Genomic DNA, 20,461 nt, shown 5'->3' on the forward strand with positions numbered 1-20,461 from the left:
GATGGTGCAGAATGCAGCAGCAAGGCTTCTATTGAATATTCCTAGGCATCAATCTGTTACAGAAGGAATTCGTAAGCTTCATTGGCTGCCTGTGGTGCAACGTGTTAAATTTAATGTACTCTGTCTTGCCTATTAAACTTTGAATGGGGCAGGACAGATACCATTGAAACAATTTTTTTCATGGTATCACCCAGGCACACAATTAAGGTCTACAAATACCAAACTCATGTCAATCCCTAGAATTCGAACTGTGTGCTGGGGAGGTCGCAGCACCTCTCATTGTGCTGCTAAACTATGGAATACTCTCCCTGCTGACACAAGAGAGGCTAATTCACTCCTTGCTTTTAGAAAAAAACTGAAGACCTGGCTGTTTGTGTGATAATTCCCCCTTCTTTACGTTAATAGGCCTTACTTTAGTTCAGCGCCAAGACACCGTAAGGTATTTGTGCGCTTTAAAAGTCTTTTTAACATTAACATTAACATAGGCCAAGCAACTATTGAAAAAAGTATGAATACAATACATTATTGATAAAGAAGTGAATCAAATGTACTTACCTGAGGAAAATTGATCACTCTAACTGGTATCATGGACTCCACCAGCCTGCATGGAAACAAAAATGGTAAGTGGGTCATAGGGAGGGCATGGTATGAAGAAAAGAAATCACATACACAACACCACCCCCCCCACCCTCCCCTCCCCAACCACGCAACTCAAAACCCTGAATTGTCCGATGGAGTGGCTGCACAACACCATCAAAGAGCTGGTGAGGAACTAATAATAAGTGGAAAATATATTGTACTCTATAAAGGTCTCGTTAAGTGCTAAAATCACAATCCATGCAGCAGTAATAGGTTTTTTTATTTTGGATCAATAGGTATTAGGTGTGTTCAAGGTGTTACACTTCTACAATCACCACTGGCCTTCAATGACTGCATGAAAACTAGCCACGTTTCTAGCAAACAGGCTTACGAACAATCCATGAGCGCACAAGTGACATCTCTCCAGTGTATGTCCGGATAATTAGCTTAAAAAAATGTGTCATCTTTGAGGTCCCCATCAAAGCTAAGAACTGCGGTGTGCATCTATGAGGTCTATGTGAGCAACTAGTGTCTGAAACCACAGCCAATAAAAAGGCATTTCTTTACACCCTCTACCATCCAAACTGGTATTGTTTCCCGGCCGAGTGGTGGAGAGTGCACTGAGCACAGTAAGTGCAGGGGGGGTGGTTAAGAAGTAGGCTTCAGTTTTTCAGAAAGAGTGATCCATACATGTTCAAAACATTAATGGGAATTGAAAAATAACTGTATACAAGCAATACTTCATTTTAATTTTAATTTCCATTGCGTTAGAAGCTGACTGTAGTATTATCATATGGTCTGAAACAGCTTCTGAATCCCTTATGAAATCTAGGCCAGAACAAAGGTGTAGCAACAAGGAGTGCTGCTTCTCAGCAGAAATCTACATAAGTGGAGATCTAACCAGGAATCAACAGTAGTGTCTGCACAGTTTCATTAATACTCCCTCCATTTCACCAATCCATTTGCTACTATGGCAAACTCTAGTCTCTACTACCACTCCCATGTATTTTTGTCTGTCCTATGTCTACAAGAGTAATAGTTGTTGTCAGAGAACAAAAGTCTTCCAAACTGCTTGCTCAGCTTTAATAAAGATTCATAAACATGGATGGGTGGGAGGAGCCAATAACTAGAGCAACTTTATCTTGTTGAGCCTCGGGCTATTGGACAACAAAACACGAACTATGCCTATTTCAAAAGGAAGGAGGTTTAGTTAATGCCTATTTCAAAAGTAAGGAACTTACTCAGACAACAAATAAAGTATGTGGGCAATCACCAAATTCCATGATGAGGGCTCTGCCATTACCAACTCCTTTACCCAAGCATTATACTGCTCTTACCTCCACTAACCCTGGTCTATTGGAGCCCTCTTACCTGTTGCGAACCTGGATTGGCTCCACGTCGAAGTAGGGCCGGAGGATATCAATGTTAGCATAGAGATTGAAAGCCTTGGAAGCTTGCCTCTTCCCAGCCTGCCACATCTAAAACACAATTGAAATAATATAAGAGTGAGAATCGGTATGGACTTCTCTTTATTCCTTTTGCATATGGTGCACGTCTGAGAGCACTTAGCACAATGAAGCACAACTTTCGAGATTGACATGGCTGATATTCAAGGGACACTTTTCCCAAGATGCTCTTAGTAAGGTTTATTTGACTGGCATAATTTTAAAGCAGTTATGATCATGATGTGCCTTAATACGAGGGAGTGAGTCCTGATTGGAACCAACCAACTATAGCCTAACCCAGTCCTCCATTAAACAGACAATGACTAAAACAACTTACGACACAAACAATAAGTTGTCATACTATGCAGCCATCTATTAGATGACATCATTCATTATTTGCAGCCATCCTTGGATGAAAAGCACTTGGTTTGCACTCCTTTTCAATATGTGTTAAGTATTTTATCACCCAAAGTTGTATTTAAAAAATGTAAAAAGTTCAAATCCGTGTAATACAAAACTTCTGTAGACTAAAACAGAATTTTTCCCCAAAGAACGAAGTACATAGTGGCTGGTTTGCCACAGCTCTGCCTACTGGGCCCTGCTCAGCACACGGAGCGCCAAATATGTCCCAGGAAGTCTTCGCGCTGGTCAAACTCACCTCATCTGCCACTTGTCGGCCCAGCTGTCCTTTGATGCCTTTCATCCCAAGGAACTCTCCGTCCTCCTCCTCGCCTCCTGCAGCTTCTGTATCCACCTCCTCATCATCTACCTCTTCCTTCAAACGCTGGTGGATTTCGCCCATGTCTTCGAAGCTGGAGCCAGACGTGTCGTCCATGTTCTCCATGTCGATCACGGCTGAACCTGCTCCCTGCAGCATGTAGCATTACAATGGCATTACATTCACAATGCCATGACATCCATCTGATGTGATATTTACTATGACAGCAAAGACGTGCAATGCTTGCTTCAAAGAGCTAAGATAAGCATCTGACGACAGGCCTGTATCAATTACTATACAGCCTGTTCCTTCCGAGCACTTAATCACCACATCAGGAACTCATAAGCGCTTACACACACAACACTAGAGCCCAGCAGATTCAGACCTAGATTTTTATGAAGAATATGTTCATATTCCCTGCCTTTTACTTCCGTGGTACATGGTGCTGTAACTACTGTAGCTCTACAAACACTCTTAAGCTTTAGCTATGGCTTTTAAGAAGCATTATTCGTATTTTAGATTTATTGCTGATGTAAATGCAAAGCAATATTGAGGCTCTGTGAGCAACCTTAAAAGTATACTACTGAAATGTCAAGGACTACATTGATTTAGCAGTTGCCATAAATGGCAAAAATATCTACAGTAACTGCACTTTATGAATATTAAAAAGTTCCTTAGACCTAAAAACAACAACAATAAAAAACGTAATTTTCATTTTAGCTCTACCATCATTCCACAGTGAGAATTTGCACACACAGCTTATAAGAAGCCATGGAGGCTGGGGGGACATGTGGCACATTGCTAATACCGGGAGGAGATGCACATGCCTTAAACCACCCACTTGCTCCACCGCTGTTTAGAAAGGATTTTAAAGACACATGCCATGTAGAACGTACGAAATACAGAACAAATCAATGATTTGCTCATTCTAACGAACGACTACAATAGGAAGGGGCATTTGTTGCTATGTTTACTCACAGGTGTTATTTTTACAAGTTCCAGATGTGTGCCTTGTGAAACCACTGACGTGCATATTCGGGCCTTTAGTCCAAGGTAAAAGATGAACGCGGAGACTATAAATGTAAATGTATGTGTCTTGTAAAGCGCACTGCTGCACTGAGGCGTCGTGGCGCTGATAACGCTGGGGAACCCGTCCTGGCTATCCCTGTGAGATGGTCCCTACTGGGTATCTCCAAGGTGAAACCAGGCCTCCCCGGCGAATGTGGGGGGCCATTGTAGAGATGAGGCAAGCTAATGCCCAGAGTTGCCGAGTGTGATCCCTGGTTAAAGTAGGCACCGAGGCGAGAATAATCGAGTCCGCTGACCCTGGTCCACGACCCTGCCTATACGAAGTAGGACCAAAGTCTATATAAATATGTGTTCCATAAACTCATTATGAATTAGTGGGTGCTGCAGGATGCTTTTCTCCTATATGACAAGTGCAGTGTAGAGAGGTGTCTGGCACAGAGTGTCGCACACCCTAGCTCTTTGTAAATGTTGGTACTGGGAGGCAAACAACTTGGTCCCAATCCTACCAGTAAAACACGATGTGTTCTTACTGAAGTCACAGGGATTCTTCGAGAACTGACAAAACTACCAGCATTCTTGGCTAACGTGCTGGATCGTATACAGAAAGCCCAGGTCATCTGAGTGTCACGGAGTGACATGGACCAATAAAGACTTGCTCCACAATGGGTAGGGACTTACAGGCCTGCCGACAGGGTGCTGCAAAGGTCACAGATAGTCCTTCCCTCAATGGCTTGGTGGGAGCACAAGTGTTTTTAAGTACATCAGCTCACTCAACAGAAGAGCCAGTTGTAAGGTCATTTTTTAGCATAACGGGCACTACCCAGTGTTAGGAGATTCCTGCCAACTGAGAACTGCATTTTGAAGCTTAGAGTCTGGATTATTAGACTGCTCTGGTAGTAGAGAGAGATTTAACTCTTCCTCTCAGAGGTCCGAAGTTGTGACCATTTTGTTCATTTTTTAATCAGTCTGTAAAGCTAAGCTGAATAAACACTAACATAATATTCTGCCAGCGGTCATCATGACTTCCCGGAACAGAGTCGAGCTGTCCATAAGAAAAGAAAGCAGGCAGTAGTTGTGAGGATGGGCTGTTCAACATAGATAATATCGTGTGGCCTGAGATCAAAGGATCGGAGAGAAAGGTACACTGTTTTTCATTCCTGGCACAGCACTTCTATACTGCTTTGCATAGTAGGTGAGACACATTCAATCTCATCTGGCACAGGATTTAGTGTACAAGCTCACTGCACTGAGATGAAATGAAGATAAAAGAAACAACTTCATCATATAACTGCAGCTACATGGTCAGGTTGGGATAAAGCGGACAACAATGGAGGTCCAGTACTGCATGACTGCCAGGTTTTTGAGATATTAAAATAAATTGAAATACAGCAAATATAAAATGTACACAGCGGCTGGTTCTCCTGGCAACATTGCATGGATCTAGATGTACGTTGAAAACCCCTTCCAGAGGCCGTTTTGGGACATTTACACAAGGTGTGTGTGTTCATTAGCAGCTGGGGTTATTTTCACAGCGTGATTTAACCGATTCACGTCTATTTGGGTCTTTCGTGCCTGGGTTCCTACCATCTATGTTCAACCAAGTTATTGTTTCATCTGTGTTCTGTATTTCTCAGCAGGGACTGCTACCCCCTTGCTGAACCTAGTGCCAACCTTAGTCTTCAACTACTGGCCAGCCGGTTATCATGCTGTCTTCTATACTTTTGCCGTTGTGAAGAAAATTGTAGCAGGATTTATATATACCGGTCTTATCTATATGTGGGAGCCAATCTTGGGACTATTGTGATTTACCTTGGAACCTTTCATAAATATTTCAGAATTACTTGGAACCCTTATATTTGGAATTCACAAATACCCTCGTGACATATACCCTGAGAAGACTATTTCTGTCATTGTTTGTCATATATGATACTCTCACTTTACGTGTAAGCCATGACAAAGTTCCCGTGGCACTAGAGAACGAAACGTGTTGGCTGTGTGCCAGTTTTAAAAAAAAAAATTTAAATAAAAAGAAGACTGATGGACTACACTTGTGTCTTTTTACTGACTTCTACCAGAGTGCACCTTCCTTTCTCATAAACTTTCTTACAAAATTCATCAACGGCGGATGCTGGGAGTAGCTGCACCTTTTTGTAATATACGAAACAAGTGGAATTGAAGTGCTCAACCTTGGTCGGCCATTGTTTGCTTTTCTGTTTTACTGGCCAGCCACAGTCCTGCTAACTTTTGTACAGTTAATCACAACTTCTTAAGGAGGAACAGATTTATGGGCCTTTCATCTAGATACTGTTTGTTTTATCCATATATTTCAGTTGTCATGGACACAGTGTTTGTATTACTTTACTTGTGTGTACTCCTCCACCATGAGCAGCTCACCCTTCCACTATCCTATAAGGTACTCTCAGTGGAGATTCCTTCTCCCAGAGGCACTGAGAGAGCCCGACTCACAGAAGCGGTATCTGCCAGCCACAAATCACACTATCATTGTTAGTAGAATATGGCAACGTTTCAACTAAGTATTAGGGTTGTGGAAGGAAAAGGGGGAAGGTGATTGGGGTCGGACTGTGGTGGTAAAACATGAAAAATGCTTCAAGCCCAACAACAAAAGGTGGAATTCTAGGTGTATTCACAACCATAAGGCCATTCCCACCAGCAGAACACGCCATCTACAGTGAAAAAGGCAGGCCGAGGTGAGTTTCCTGGTTTACAGAGGCTACCAACTCCACTGTGCAATATTCCACTGTAATATAGGGGAAGGGAAATATTTTCTTCAGGGAGGGGAAAAAGTTAAATGCATATGCACTTTTTCTGCCACACTGCAGCCTGTACACCCTGGAAGCAGTGCTCAGGAGTAAGTAGGGGGGAGGCACATGCTTGGAACTCTACAAATGTCGCGAATGTCAGAGGAGGAAACGTACAACGTATCAATAGCAAACTTTTAAAAAGGATAACATTTTTGTCAGGTCCTATGAGATCAACTGCAGTTAAATGGAGTAACCTACACCCTATAAAATGTACATTCCCACACATAGCAGAGGTATTTTATTTTCACCAAATACCTGCCAAAAACAGGGGGTATAAGCAACAGCAAGCACACAGTCAATCCCTCAATATAGATTCCAAAGCAGGAAGTACCCAGAGCCCTGTCACCACTAGCCAAGCAACTGAGACCAGCGCCAAACAGTGCAGCAGCGACTGTCACTGCCTCTGATGTAATGTAATGTTCAATGACAATATCCACACATGCCTAAGTCTTTGAAAACAAGGCAGCTGATGGTCTTAAAAAAAAACATGTTTTTTCATTTTACATGTTTTTTTAAGACCATCAGCTGCCTTGGTTTCAAGGACTTAGGATTGCTCTTACCAGGACTGGAGTGTATATGACCACAATTAAATCTAGCCACAGGTAGCGCTTCACTTTTCAGGTGAGGCTCAATGTGTGCCATAACATCTTGTTCGAGAGAGGCTGGAAATGTGGGGTAAGACGTTAGGCTTTGCAATGGGTTGCCTCTTTTTTGTGAGGACGCACCTTCAGGTGGCACAGAAGCGACATCAGTCTAGGGTGCCCCCGCTGAAGCCAGGGGTGCAGCAGGGCTCTTCTTTGAGTCCTACCTTGTTTAATGTATACGCGTGTTCTTTGGCAAACATCATTAAGAACTTTGCGTTCTCGATCATGTCATATGCTGATGACACACAGCTCTTCGTTAGGCTGTCAAAAAAAGCTCCCCAGAGAGCAGTCTCTTTATGACTCTGCCTTGCTGAGGTAGCTAAATGGATGGATTCAAATCGCCTTAAGCTTAACGCAGGAAAAACGGGGGTTCTGACCCTGGGTAACCAGTTGATCATCTGGTCAACTACTTGGTGGCCTAACCAGAAGCCAAACCCAAGGTCAAGAATCTCGGCAGCTGGGTGAACGAAAGATACCTTTTGACAACCAAATTCCGGCAGTGGCTGGAAAATGTTACGGACTCCTTAAAATGCTAAAAAAAATAATGTGCCTCTTGCCTGACGCATTCAGGAAGACAGTGGTTCAGGACCTCGATAGTGTCAAGGCTGGACTACTGCAATGTTTTATACCTTGGAGTGACACAGGGCAGGGTCAATAGATTACAGAGAGTACAGAATGTGGTTGCCAGGCTTATTTTGAATCTGCAAAAACGTGCGCTCATGGAGGTGGTGCTCAAGCAGCTTCATTGGCTCCCAGTAAACATAGATCTGCTTTTAAAGCTTTATGTTTTTGTTATAAAGTACATATGGGTGGGAAGTCATTTGGCTACATAGCACCCACATTGTGGATGGCTCTGCTATTAGCAATTCTTCAGGCTCAGTCAGAAGAACTGTTCAAATAAAAAAATTAAAACCAGTTTTTTTTTTAGTTCAGGATGTAGGGGTTTGATGACTTTATGAAGGTGTGTGGACACCGTACCTAGCGCTGGGACACCTGAAATGAGGTAGCTATGCGCTCTAGAAATTACATTATTATTATTTGTGTGTCGGAAACAACGGCAAGTTGCTTGTAGCCCCATTTCTAGCTGAATACTCTAGCATTTCAAAGTTGCTACTTCTGGACAGATCCAGACTGTTATGAAAGAGAATTCTGTTTTCATGACAGGGTGGGGATTTGTTTGGAATAGATGAACCTTTTCACAGCTCCTGAAGAACACAGAAGTTTTGCAAGTGGCCAACTAAGTCAATTGTTATTGTCTTTTAACTACTCAATTTGCAGTTAGGTGCCTCTTTGGCTGCCAGAACGCTTGCAGAAAGTCCTCTTTTTCAGGTTTCTACAATTTCACTCCAACAAATTTTACTTTCTATACACCACTAAAGAAAAGACCAAAGAAATGCAAAGCGGAAACTAGAGACGGCCAATCTGAATGTCAGAGGAGAAAGCCCCAAAACCATGCTGGTAACAACCAGGAATACGAGGCTCATATGCTTACAGAATAGGTTCCTGGCGCCCACTTGGTGCCAGGATGTGTGGGCGCATCAGTCCTTACGTGTCCACTCTGCCGTGGGGCAGGTTCCTCCGCTTCGGCCTTTGGAAATGATTAAAAATATAAAACATGTTGTAATTAGAGAATAACATGGGTACAGCCTACTGCACTGAAAGGGAGAATGTCAGCCTCTTGGAAGGTAAAAACCCAATATGTTCTCCCCATCCACCTGGAGAACAGTGGTTCTTAACCTGCGGTCTGAGGACCCCTGGGGGTCCACGATGCCTACTCAGAGGTTCTGTGACTGCTTCGAAAATTAAATAATATTAATAGATTATTAATGTCCATATAAATAAAGCAAACTGTAAAATATAACATTTTAAAACATTATGAGAGCCCGGCTGCATTTGGAAATCCTCCATCAATCTCTCAGGCGGCTCTTTACGGCCGAGGGATTACGATGGAAGATTCCCACAGCCTTTCTGTGCCAGCCTTTCTGACACAGAAAGGCTGTGGGAATCCCACTATGGTGCCCCAGCAGGGTCCCCATGGGTGCAAGATTGCTGGTTGGCGGCCTAGGGTGCACCAATGGTGTCCCCCGGTTGATCCCTGCACTCACGGGGTGCAGGGATGAACTGCGCCTCTGCTCTTAACAAAGAGAGCCTGCATTCCGTTGGAATGCATGCTCCCATTGTTAGGAATAGTATTGCGACCAAACAGGGTTTCGGTCACATCCCACTTGCTGGGCTGGAACCGACGACAGGAGGTCGTTCGGTTCCAGTTCCCAAATGATGTCGGACGGACTCCGATCTGTCCGACATCATAATCAGCCCCTAAGTGGGTGTCTTAGATTCCAATAATGATTCATTGGGGGGCCGTGGAATTCAGTAATGATTCAGTGGGGACCAAAGCAGTCAAAGGTTAAGAACTATTGGTTTAAAAGATCGACAATTAGATTGCAGCATAAAAAAAGTTTACGCAGTAAACACTTGAAAACTATTCACTTGCACTTAATGAACAGGAGAGGAAATAAAGTTAAGTGAATACTTTGGTGAATCACAATTATTGAATTAGTGAATAACCTAAACAAAGTACAAGTGCTGCAGTTCGGAGGAAAAAGAAAAGCATTTAAAAAAAAGATAAACCCGGTTTGGATATAAAGAAGGAACACCAAAAATAATGAGAGAAGAGAAAATACAAGCGTTCTTTAATATTGTGGAAAACCATTAGTAGAATATATGTTTAAAAAAAGTATCAAATAAGCAATATCATGTAAAATGAAAAAAGCTAGACCCTCAGTGGAAGAGAAGTGTTGATCTTTCTAACCAACCAACCACATCAAGATAATGTGCTGATAAAAGGCGTGAACTGTAATCAACAACAGCAACCGTCTTTTTCAAAGTTAGACAAACAAACAATTTACAATAGTAGCTAGTCCTCATATATGAACACACACTGGATATTCGTACTCCAAGGTATTGAACTGGGGCAAAACACCATGGGCCAAGCTACCAAAGGACCAAATCCGGTCTACATGCTAGGGATATAGAGAATATTCACCAAATTGATGGGCACGCATTTATTAAATCGCAGCTAGGTCTATTTTGGTCTAAAAATGGTTGTAGAGATGAAAAATCGCAACCATCTTGAAGTTCAATTCCAAGACTTAACTTTTCTTTTCATTTCTGAAAAATTGTACATCCAAAGCAGACACGTTTAGTCCTAAAAAGTACTTTTTCAAGGCAATGTGTCTTTGGCTTCTTATAAATAAACTCCAGTAAGGAAAGTAAAGTCAGTTGATTTGTCCATATAGTCATTACTTGTGCACAGAATGTCAGTAATTCGACCTTGTGTATATGATCAATGATATAGCAATGAAGTCCATTATTGGAAAATTAGGCCTTTATAGATAAGGCCTTATCTTTAAAAGCTAATTCACTTTTGAATTGGGGCTAAGAGTATGGATTATATTCTGTTTGCATTCAATAATGGACGAAACTTCATTGCTATACCTTAGATCATATACGTGAGATCGAGTAGCTGACATTCTGTACTCGAGTAATGACTACATGGACAAATTAATTGACAGTGATTATCTTATTGTAGTTTCTGTATAAGAAGCCAAATGCACAATGCCTTGATAAAGTCCCTTTTAGGGCAAAATGTGTCTGCTGTGGATGAGCAATTGTTCAGTAATGGAAAGAAAATTACGTTTTGATAATTAACATACTTTGAAATTATTCATCTCTATGGACTTCTTTTAGACCAAAATGGTTTTAGTGGCGATTTCACTTCTGAGTACACACTAATTTGATAAACATCTCTTTAAATATTGTCTTTAATTTTCTTGAATAGGATAGTATTCACCATTTTTAAGTAGATATAAAACACACATCTGCAATCTAGAGCCAACAAGCAACCTATACATTGGTGCAATCTCAGAAACTCCCTCTTAACTAAATTTTGTAAGCCTTGTGCATGTTATTTTTTCATCAGGTCCATATGAACACCCACCAGATCATCTAATTTAACTTAATTAGTTGAGGTTACAATTTGACAGTGATAGACATTCCTGATTAACCCCTAGCTTAGTCAATAAGTGGATTTGAAAGAGATGTACTTCACAAGTCATTAAGGAATTGAAATGAAGGAAAAGAGCGCGAAAAAGACGCTCACCAGGAGGGGCGTGGCCAGACTACCGACCAAGATGGCCGCGAAGCGCTGTAGCTCCGCCATCCGACCGGACATCCTTGCCCCATCCGTGTAAAATATCAAGCCATCCTTCCCAAGGACGACGGATTCAGACGCTGCAAAGTGCCCCCTCAAGAACTAAGGCACTCAGACATCTCTGGAGGCCGCAGAGCCTGAGATAGAACGAGAGGCACTTGGCGCGGAGCGGCCGGAGGCCCATTCGACGTGATCTCATGTTGGAGGCCGACTCAATGAAGACCTGCCTCGCGGCCCACTGGAAGGGTGTGGCTCGGAGGGCTGAGGTGCGACGATCATTAGCGGCCCGGAAAGGAGCTTCCGCATATTGCTGCTGGCTCCCAGGCCCACAGGTAAGCCAGCCCGCATAGCTCCCTGAGGCTGCGCGGCGAGAGGGCTGTGAGTGAGCCTGGGAGCCAGTCACCCGGCAGGCAGGGCCGGTATGTGGAGGCTGAGTGTCTGGAAGATTGCGGACCCTAGCGAGGTTACGTGGGTCTCTCGGACTACTTGCGCTCCATGACACTGCATAGATGGAACTATCGCCCTGGGGCGTGCTGCACATTAACGATCCCTGGGCTCAAGTGGCGCTCTAGCTCGGGCAGACACTTACCTATGCCTCCAATGATTGTGCCACATCACTCGTCCGTTTCGGGAGATTTTGCCTGGAGTGCCCTGTGATCACCATATGACCGCTTAAGCTGGTTTGGGTGAGACTGGGGCCCTTTGACAAACATATGTTCTGCGATTTGGTCTACACAAACTTCCCGGGCTGGTGGTGGAACCTGGCTGCTCGCTAACTGCACCTCTCCACCCGGCACAGTGCTGCATCACCTGCGGCCGGCATTTAACGCTGCTGGGGGGGCGGACCAAGTCATGGTGCGGAAAGACCCTAAGCAACGGGAACTGCAATTCACTAAACCAAGTGGGGCACAAGCAGAGCCTGGTACAGACATGGAAGAGGGGGCGTAGAAGTAACCCGGCCGGAGAACGCTCCTAATGGCCCAGACGCCCTGATGTTGGAATTGTGGGCAGGCTTCAAGGGCCTGGATGACCGCTTTGATTCCCTGGAGAACCGTCTGGAAACCATGGGGGCTAAATTAGATGTGCACGAGAGTCGCTTGGACGCAGTGGAAGGCAGGGTGTCGATCTGGAGGACTGGGCAGCGCCTGGAACGTGTGGAGAAAATCTTGAAGAATGTTGCCATGAGAAACAAAGACTTGGAAGCAAGAAGTAGGCAAAACAATGTGTGCATTCTTGGGGTCCCGGAGTCCACAAATACTGGTCGCATGGACACATTTGTTGAAACCCTGCTCACTGATTTATTTGGCAGGGAGCCTTTCACTCCACCTTCCAGTAGAGCGGGCGCACCGCACACTCGGGCCTCGCCCCAATCCGGGTACCCCACCAACACCAATTTTGGTCAGCCAGCTGAACTTTCGTGAAAGAGATACAGCACTGTGTCTGGCACAGGAAAATGGCACTCTGTCCTGGCAGGGATCCACGATCACGCTGTTTCCAGACTTCACGGCCATGGTCCAGGAGGTGAGGAGAAAATACACTGGTGAGAAGGCTACGCTCCATAATCTAGGCCTTAAGTACGGCATGATTTATCCAGCCCGTCTACGAGTGGACGTTGCGGGGAGGTCTTGAGTATTTGATACCCCTTCAGAAGTCCAGGAGTTTTGTCGGAACTACAGGGGGACTGATGACACCCAGGGAAAAGATCCTTCTAGAGTCTCCCCCCCCACACAGCGGATTGGTGGCCAGTGTGGAGCTATTCTCCTTGGAATGAACAGAACTGCTGTCCCCAAGAACACATTGTCTGCTCTGAGGTCCTAATCTTGTTTGTTTTTGAGGGCAAATGTTTGTCTGTATCAGTTACATTTTTAACCAATGCTTTCAAAGTTGGGTAAGGTGGCAAGTGTATCACATTAGATTGGACTATACTATCTAGAATGTATGATGTTCTCTCCAATTCCTCATTACGTATGGGGGATTTCATGGTGCATTCTGTGTATTAGGTAACTGGGGCTTTCCCTGCGTTTGGGGGTGCAGGGATGGGTGGGAGTGGAGGGGGGATTGTTTGTTTATATTGTCTACCATTACTTTAATTTCCTTCACTCAATGCAGCAGTATAAAGGTTTCAATGATGCACAAGCAGTCTTATTCCTAAGCCAAGTTAATGACTCCCTGGTGTAAATTGTCCACCTTCTCAGACCCAACACTGATCACCTGGAACGTTAGGGGCTTAAATAATGCCAGAAAGGGGAAACAGGTTTTGAATTCCTTACAGAGACACCAGGTAGATGTTGCGTTTCTTCAAGAAACACACCTGCCAAAAACAACAGCGACTCATTTTGCTACGGCATGGGGCCCCCACAGATATTTTGCAAATTACAGTACGTATGCTAGAGGAACGGCCATACTGCTACATAAGCGTTTGCCTTTTCAACTCTCCAGAGTTCGCTCCGACAGTGAGAGCCGGTACACAAAGGTGGTGGGGCATCTCATGGGCCTGCTGATAGCATTTGTATGCGCCTAACGTAGATGACCCGGAATTCTTTCATGATCTGCATGCACAGATTCTGCAGTTGGACGCAGACTATGTCTGCACGGGCGGGGACTTTAACCTCCTGTTAGAACCTACACAGGATAGTCCACCTGACTCCCCTGACACAAAACCGCACGCACGCCGCTCTCTATTAGACCAGTGCGGTACACTCAGAATTTTGGATGTGTGGCGACATTGCGTACAGCACGACACTTGAACATGGTTGGACTTCTGGCTTGTATCCTCCAACTTGGCTGCTTGGTATGGGGCATCCCAGCATTTCACCAGAATGCTCTCGGATCATTCCCCAGTTCCATTGACACTTAGAATCCCACGACCAGGAGGGAAGCGAAAGGCAATAGAGGTTTCCCAGCCAGGCCTTGCTAGAGGAGGTCTTCTGTTCTGAGATACATGAAGCCATTATTGAATACTTTGAGCTAAATAAAGGATCGGTACAATCCTGGGCCACACTTTGGGAGGCATTTAAGGTGTATTTGCGGGGGGTCTGTATTTCCAAGCATGCCGGGGTGTTGAGGGACCCGAGATGCATACTAACAAGCATTGAGCAGCAGCTAGGCTTACTTGACCAGGAACAGGTCGGACAACCCGTATAGACCCAATATAGTCGCCACCTGGTGCTTTTAACTAAATTTAAGGAGGCTGCGGAACGTGAGGCACACTTTATAAGCAAATATGCTATTGCACAGCGGTATGGAGAGGGAGAGTGGCCTGGCCGCACATTGGCGTGTCTCCTGAAGCCCTCTGCAGTACGGTCATACATTGCCTGTCGCCGCTCCACACAGGGGCAGACTTTGACTGGCACCCCTGATATACGAGACAAATTCTTAGGTTACTATTCTAATCTGTACTCAACACGAGTGACACATAGCGATGATGACCGCACTGCATACCTATAAGAAATTGCACTAGTTTGGCTTGATAAAGTTATGCAGCAATTTTTAGCGGAGTCCTTCTCCACCGAGGAAATCATCAGCGCCATTGATGTCATGAACGGCTCAACTGCCCCAGGTCTTGACGCCTATACTGGACATTCCTATAAGGCCTACAAAACACTGCTAGCTTCATACCTTCTTGAGGTTTACAACGAAGCTTTTGAACGGCAAGAAATACCCCCCACGCTGCAGGAGGCTGTGATCATTTTGCTCCACAAGCCCGGAAAAGACCCGCTCCTTTGAGGGTCATATGGGTCACTGTCCTTATTAAATCTTGATTACAAGATTCTGGGAAAAATGATAGCGCTGAGACTGGCTCTGCTGCTAAATAGGATTATTTTGTCTGTTCAGTCGGGCTTCGTTCCACACAGGTCAACGGCCCTGAACCTTCGCACGCTTTTTGCTGTTATTCATAGGCTAGCCCCGGAAGTTCCGGCGGCAGCCGTGCTACTTCGACTCCTAGGAGAGGCCCTTTTTCCTAGCAGTCATGCAGAGATGGGTATGCCGAAGGGGTTCACTGACCTCACTGCATTGCTCTACACCACACCCACAGCTAGACTCAGACTAATGCCACATTATCTTCCCAATTTAAACTTACTCGCAGCACCAGGCAGGGCTGTCCGCTGTCACAGTTACTTTTTATCATAGCGCTAGACCCCCTGGTCAGGCAACTACAGGAACAGCACTTACATAGGGGTCTCCAATTTAACACGGGCCGTCTACTGATCTCACTTTATGCAGACGATATCGTACTGTATGTGCGCCATCCTCAAGAGAATTTTGATCCACTCAGTAGAGAGGTCCCCTGATTTGCTGGATTCTCAGGGCTGGGCAGTAATTGGGCTAAATATGAAATCTTCCCGGTGACACCTTGCACTACTAGGTGGGAATGTGAATTCCCCTTGAAGTGGTTGGTTGAATCCACCAGATATTTGGGAATGCAAATCCATAAGGAGGTCGAGCAGATTATCTTACTGAACTATGGTCCAGCACTGCATACGCTGGAGCAACAGGTCGAACGCTGGATAAAACTCCCCCTCTCACTGAGCAGCGATCATCAAAATGGTTGTGCTCCCCAAATTCTTATATTTGTTTCAAAATATCTCCATTCCGCTGCCCAACAGATTTTTTCGAACGCTTCGTTCCCATCTGATCAGACTGGTTTGGGGTGGCGGCAGAGCCAGGGTTAGCTGGGACACGTTACCATGCCATATGAGAGGGGAGGTCTTGGGGTCCCCAATTTCCAGATGTATTATTTAGTTGCACATTGCAGCATTCCTGGTATCACCCTGACGCACAAATACTTTATTCTAAACCTGAGGCAGACCTAGTGCTTCCTGCCCCACATACAACGATTTTACAGAAGGGATTTCCCAGGGATCCAGACTATGTCCACCAACATTTGGGCCTGGAAGAAACTGGCACGTGTGACGGAGGTCTTACAGTATACTTCTTGGCCATACCAGTAGTAAATAACCCATGGCTGCCCATTACAGAAGAAAAGCTAGTACAACGTACACTTAGTACATACTCATTAAACTCGATTGGGGATCTATTCTCAGGAGGACATGTTTTTTCTAGTTCTGAGGAAGCGAGATTTAGTGAGGGATCCTTTATGGAACATTTCATTTTTAGTAGGATCTGCAGTGCACGGAGAGCTCGGATCACTGAGTTACCCCTGGAACCTGAGTCTTTTACACCCCAGGCCTTGCTGATCACAAACAAAGGGGGGTGGGGGGTCACCTCATCTCTAAATTATACAGAGCTTGCATGGCAGTAATCCCTAGCAGAGACACCAAGATACGAGAGACCTGGGAATGAGACCTGGGACACTCTATAGAATACACCCACTGGGCCTTTTGCTGTACCCAGACCAAAAAAGTCTCCCTGAACAGTAGACATAAACTAATTCACTTCAAATTCCTATGGAGGGCATACATTTCCCCAGCAAAACGTAACTCCATAGATTGCTCGCGGCCACACACTTGCCCTAAGTGTGGAGCACAATGAGCAGACTTCGCTCACATGACCTGGAATTGTGTGAAGATTAGGGGTTACTGGAGAGCTGTTTACGCAATTATCTCATGTATGATACACCTAGATATTAACCCTATGCCTGAGGTAGCTCTGCTGGGAGATGTGCGCAACTTCCCTAAGCAATTGCGCAGATTTGTTTCCATTGCTTTATTACTAGCCAAACAGGAGATAGCGCTACACTGGGGCAACAAATGTCACCCCTACAACAAAAGCCTGGCTTAATGCCTTATTTATTGCAACACAAATTGTGAGCTGTTCTCAACGACCTTACCAGCGACATCAAGACCCAAGGACATCTGGAGCCCTTTGAAGAGCTATTTGCTGAAGGGTGAGTCGGACCCATCATCGCAGCTCCCTGCTGGGATAGTTCCCACCGGGGTGGGTTGACCCACACTTTCCACGCAATGTATTGATATATGTCACATATTGATGGAATGGGAATGTAAACTTGCAAGAATGTGAATGTTGTTAGCATCAAGATGTTCCATAAACATGTTGCCCTTGGCAAATTTTATTTTGTGCTTTTTACTCGCAGATTATGTTTCTGCACTGCTACATTGAGACATTTCTACATATGGCTGTAAACTTAACATGAAAAATGGTCAATAAAGTTAAAAAAAATGTTGTTGTTTTTTTTTAAAGTCCCTCAGCAAATAATATTCCTCTGCTCCCAATTACACAATCTTGAAGTGGCTTGCAAATGTGTGGGATGAAGCCCCAGTAGCAGCTTGACAAATATCTGATAATGAAACACCTTGAACTTCAGCCCATGAGGCAGCAAATCCTCAAGTTGATATACCACGAATACCTTCACTAAGAGGAGTGTCAGCTAAGCAATTGTGAAACTAATCCATCTACGGATAGAAACCTTACAAGCCTTTCCCCCTTGACCTGGACACGCAAAGGTAACGAAAAGATTATCAGACTTCCTAAATTATATATTTCTTCCTAATAGATCTAAGGAGCTATTTTTTACCGCTAGAAAAATCTTTCCCTGAGACTAAGGGGGAATGAGAAATACTAGTGGAATAAACACCTGATTCCTGTAAGCTTCTCGAACCATTTTAGGAGTTTTTCAGCTCACAAGTTCTTCTCCCCGCAACGATTGCTACCAAAAATAAAAGCTTCATAGTCAAAGATTATTTTTATTATGGTTTGAAACTCAAAGAGGTCCACATAAATTACAATAAAAAAATTCTTAAAAGGCAATTTGTGCAATTTTAAATATTTGAAATTCCGCAATACGAAAGGAAACCAGTCGGCGTACAACTATACTCTACTTTAGATGAAATAAGCCCCACGAACAGTAACACGTGCAGATGCACATTCGATTCAGTTAAACATTATAACGCAATACTAAACAGGCCTAATAAATACAACAAACAAGTTGTGCAAAAACTACATTCAGCATTACAAGTGAAAATTAAAACAATAATTCTATTTTATACTGTGCAAAAAATTTGAGACCTAAAATGCTGTATTCCTCAAATTCAAGATCAAATACAATTACTATGAAATTACAATAGTTTAACAATTCAAAAAAATAATTTTAAATCGTTTAAAAAATGTTAACATTTTTGCACTAACTATTTCTGATGGTAGTGCAAAAAGAAATGTCTGGTCCTCCGCTAACGTAGTTATGTTGTTCTTTAAAAACGATTGTCTTAGCAATTATTATTCTATCTTTGTTTTTTAAAACTTCTAGAGCTCCTGAATCACCCCTGAAGGGATATCTCAGTGCTAGAGCAGTACAAGAGCAAAGCCAGCAGAGAGTTAAACAGCTAAAAGTACAGTTTTAAGGAGTTTCCTAAAAATCGAAAGATCAGCACATCATCAAAGTGTAAGGGGTAGTTGATTCCATAACAGGGGGGCCATATAGGAAAAAGTTTTACCTCCAGTACGTTATTTCTTGAAGCGAGGAATGGTAAGGAGACATTTCTCTCCAGAGGGTAGGACCCTGTGGGCCGGTAGAGGATATGTTTATTGACGCCATAACGAATGAAGATAAGGGCATACAAAAAGGACAATTTAAATCTTGAACCCAGCGCCCACAGAGTCACAAAACCTCTTCTCCCTTGTCAGTCCCTCCCAGGATCAAGTAATAATTCTTATTGGAAGCAGAATCAACCTGAACACCATGTGGGAGGTTTCATAATACACACTTTTTTTTCTCACTAATGCTACTTCCAATATTATTTAATTCCGGGCATGCTAAGCACAAAGCATAATGTCCCTTTTCCAGCTCGCTTCATAAATTTATTTTTAAATCACAATTTTAAGGTGTGCTTCGGAAAGGGTGCCAATCTCAATCTGAACACTTTCAAACATATCCAGAGCTTTTACATAGGTTTGAGAACGGGGCACTTCTTCTGTTCAAACAGTAAAATATGTCATGTTTCAATGCAGCTCAAAAGGAACCAGGTTCACAATTAAATAAGTTATCCCCCACCTTAAAACGGCAGCCATAGCAAACACATTGGTAGAGAGAAGCCCAAATTCAAGCCCAAATTCAAGCCGAAGAGTCAATGGTACGGCCAAAAAATTCAAATTAGAAATTTGGTGCCAGCTTCGCCATTCAACCTTCTCAAATAAGGACCAGTGCCACTCTTCCATTACCTCACAGGCATAGCTCAGGGAAGAATGATTCTTAATTGTAAAAACTGCCAATACATGGCCAAAATGCCTTTGCCCACAAACATTATAGGGTCTTCAAATGGCCGAGGCTTGGGATATAGCCTTACTTCTACACTGACAGATGTGATTCTTATTTGAGCAATTACTAGCGAAAATTCTACCTAGATATGAATTCAACGACACAATTTCCAACTTGTCATTCCCCAGGAATCCTAACTTTGCACCCCAGGGACCTAACAAACATAACTTTACTCTTACTAAAATACTGAAATAGACAGCTACAAATGACATCCTTGCGCCTTTACAGGTAGGCTTTCGAGCTCACGTTAGTTCTATTGATCAGGTATTTAGTTTTATACTAATATACTGGCGTACTGTTGTGATTGCAAATGGCAGCCTTTACGCTGCCTTTGTAGCTCTTAAATCAGCCTTTGACTTAGTTTTGCGGGAAAAACGCTGGACGGTCCTTCTGAACCTGGGAATCCCCATAGACCTGCTCTCCCTACTGGTTCGGCTTCATGAGGACAACTTTGCCCATGTCCGCTAGGGTGCTCAGGCAATATAACAGATTGATTTCCAGTAACAAAGGGGGTTCGTCAAGCGTGTGTCATGGCTCCAGCACTATTCTCCCTGTTCTTGAAGGGAGTGTCACAATTCTTTGCTACTCATCCAACAGATGCTTCGTTTCTCGGAGGGTCAAAATTTCCCATTTTAATGTTCGCAGATGATACGCTCATAATCTACAAAACCCCGAGTGGATTGCAACATGCACTATCCAGATTCGAAGATTTTTGTAGAACGAGAGGATTAGTAATTAATACAATGAAAACCAAACTTATGGTTTTTAACCAGCACTG

The 20,461-nt window shown here is 43.8% G+C and overlaps 1 protein-coding gene across 2 annotated transcripts in view; it reads right to left on the minus strand.

The window, feature by feature from the left end:
- Window positions 1-20,461, minus strand: part of YIPF3 (Yip1 domain family member 3) — a 167,809-nt gene that overhangs the window by 127,674 nt on the left and 19,674 nt on the right. Inside the window, exons 2-5 of one of the 2 annotated variants that reach the window (XM_078647443.1) lie at window positions 8,730-8,825; window positions 2,683-2,892; window positions 1,951-2,057; window positions 556-601 (exon numbers count right to left, since the gene is read on the minus strand). In XM_078647443.1, coding sequence (XP_078503569.1) covers window positions 556-601; window positions 1,951-2,057; window positions 2,683-2,892; window positions 8,730-8,825 — 459 coding nt within the window. The remainder of the gene's footprint in view (window positions 1-555; window positions 602-1,950; window positions 2,058-2,682; window positions 2,893-8,729; window positions 8,826-20,461) is intronic. The other variant, XM_078647444.1, reaches the window with a different exon arrangement.

This window comes from Lissotriton helveticus, chromosome 6 (genome assembly GCF_964261635.1).
Source record: "Lissotriton helveticus chromosome 6, aLisHel1.1, whole genome shotgun sequence".
In the NCBI taxonomy this organism is placed as follows: domain Eukaryota; kingdom Metazoa; phylum Chordata; class Amphibia; order Caudata; family Salamandridae; genus Lissotriton; species Lissotriton helveticus.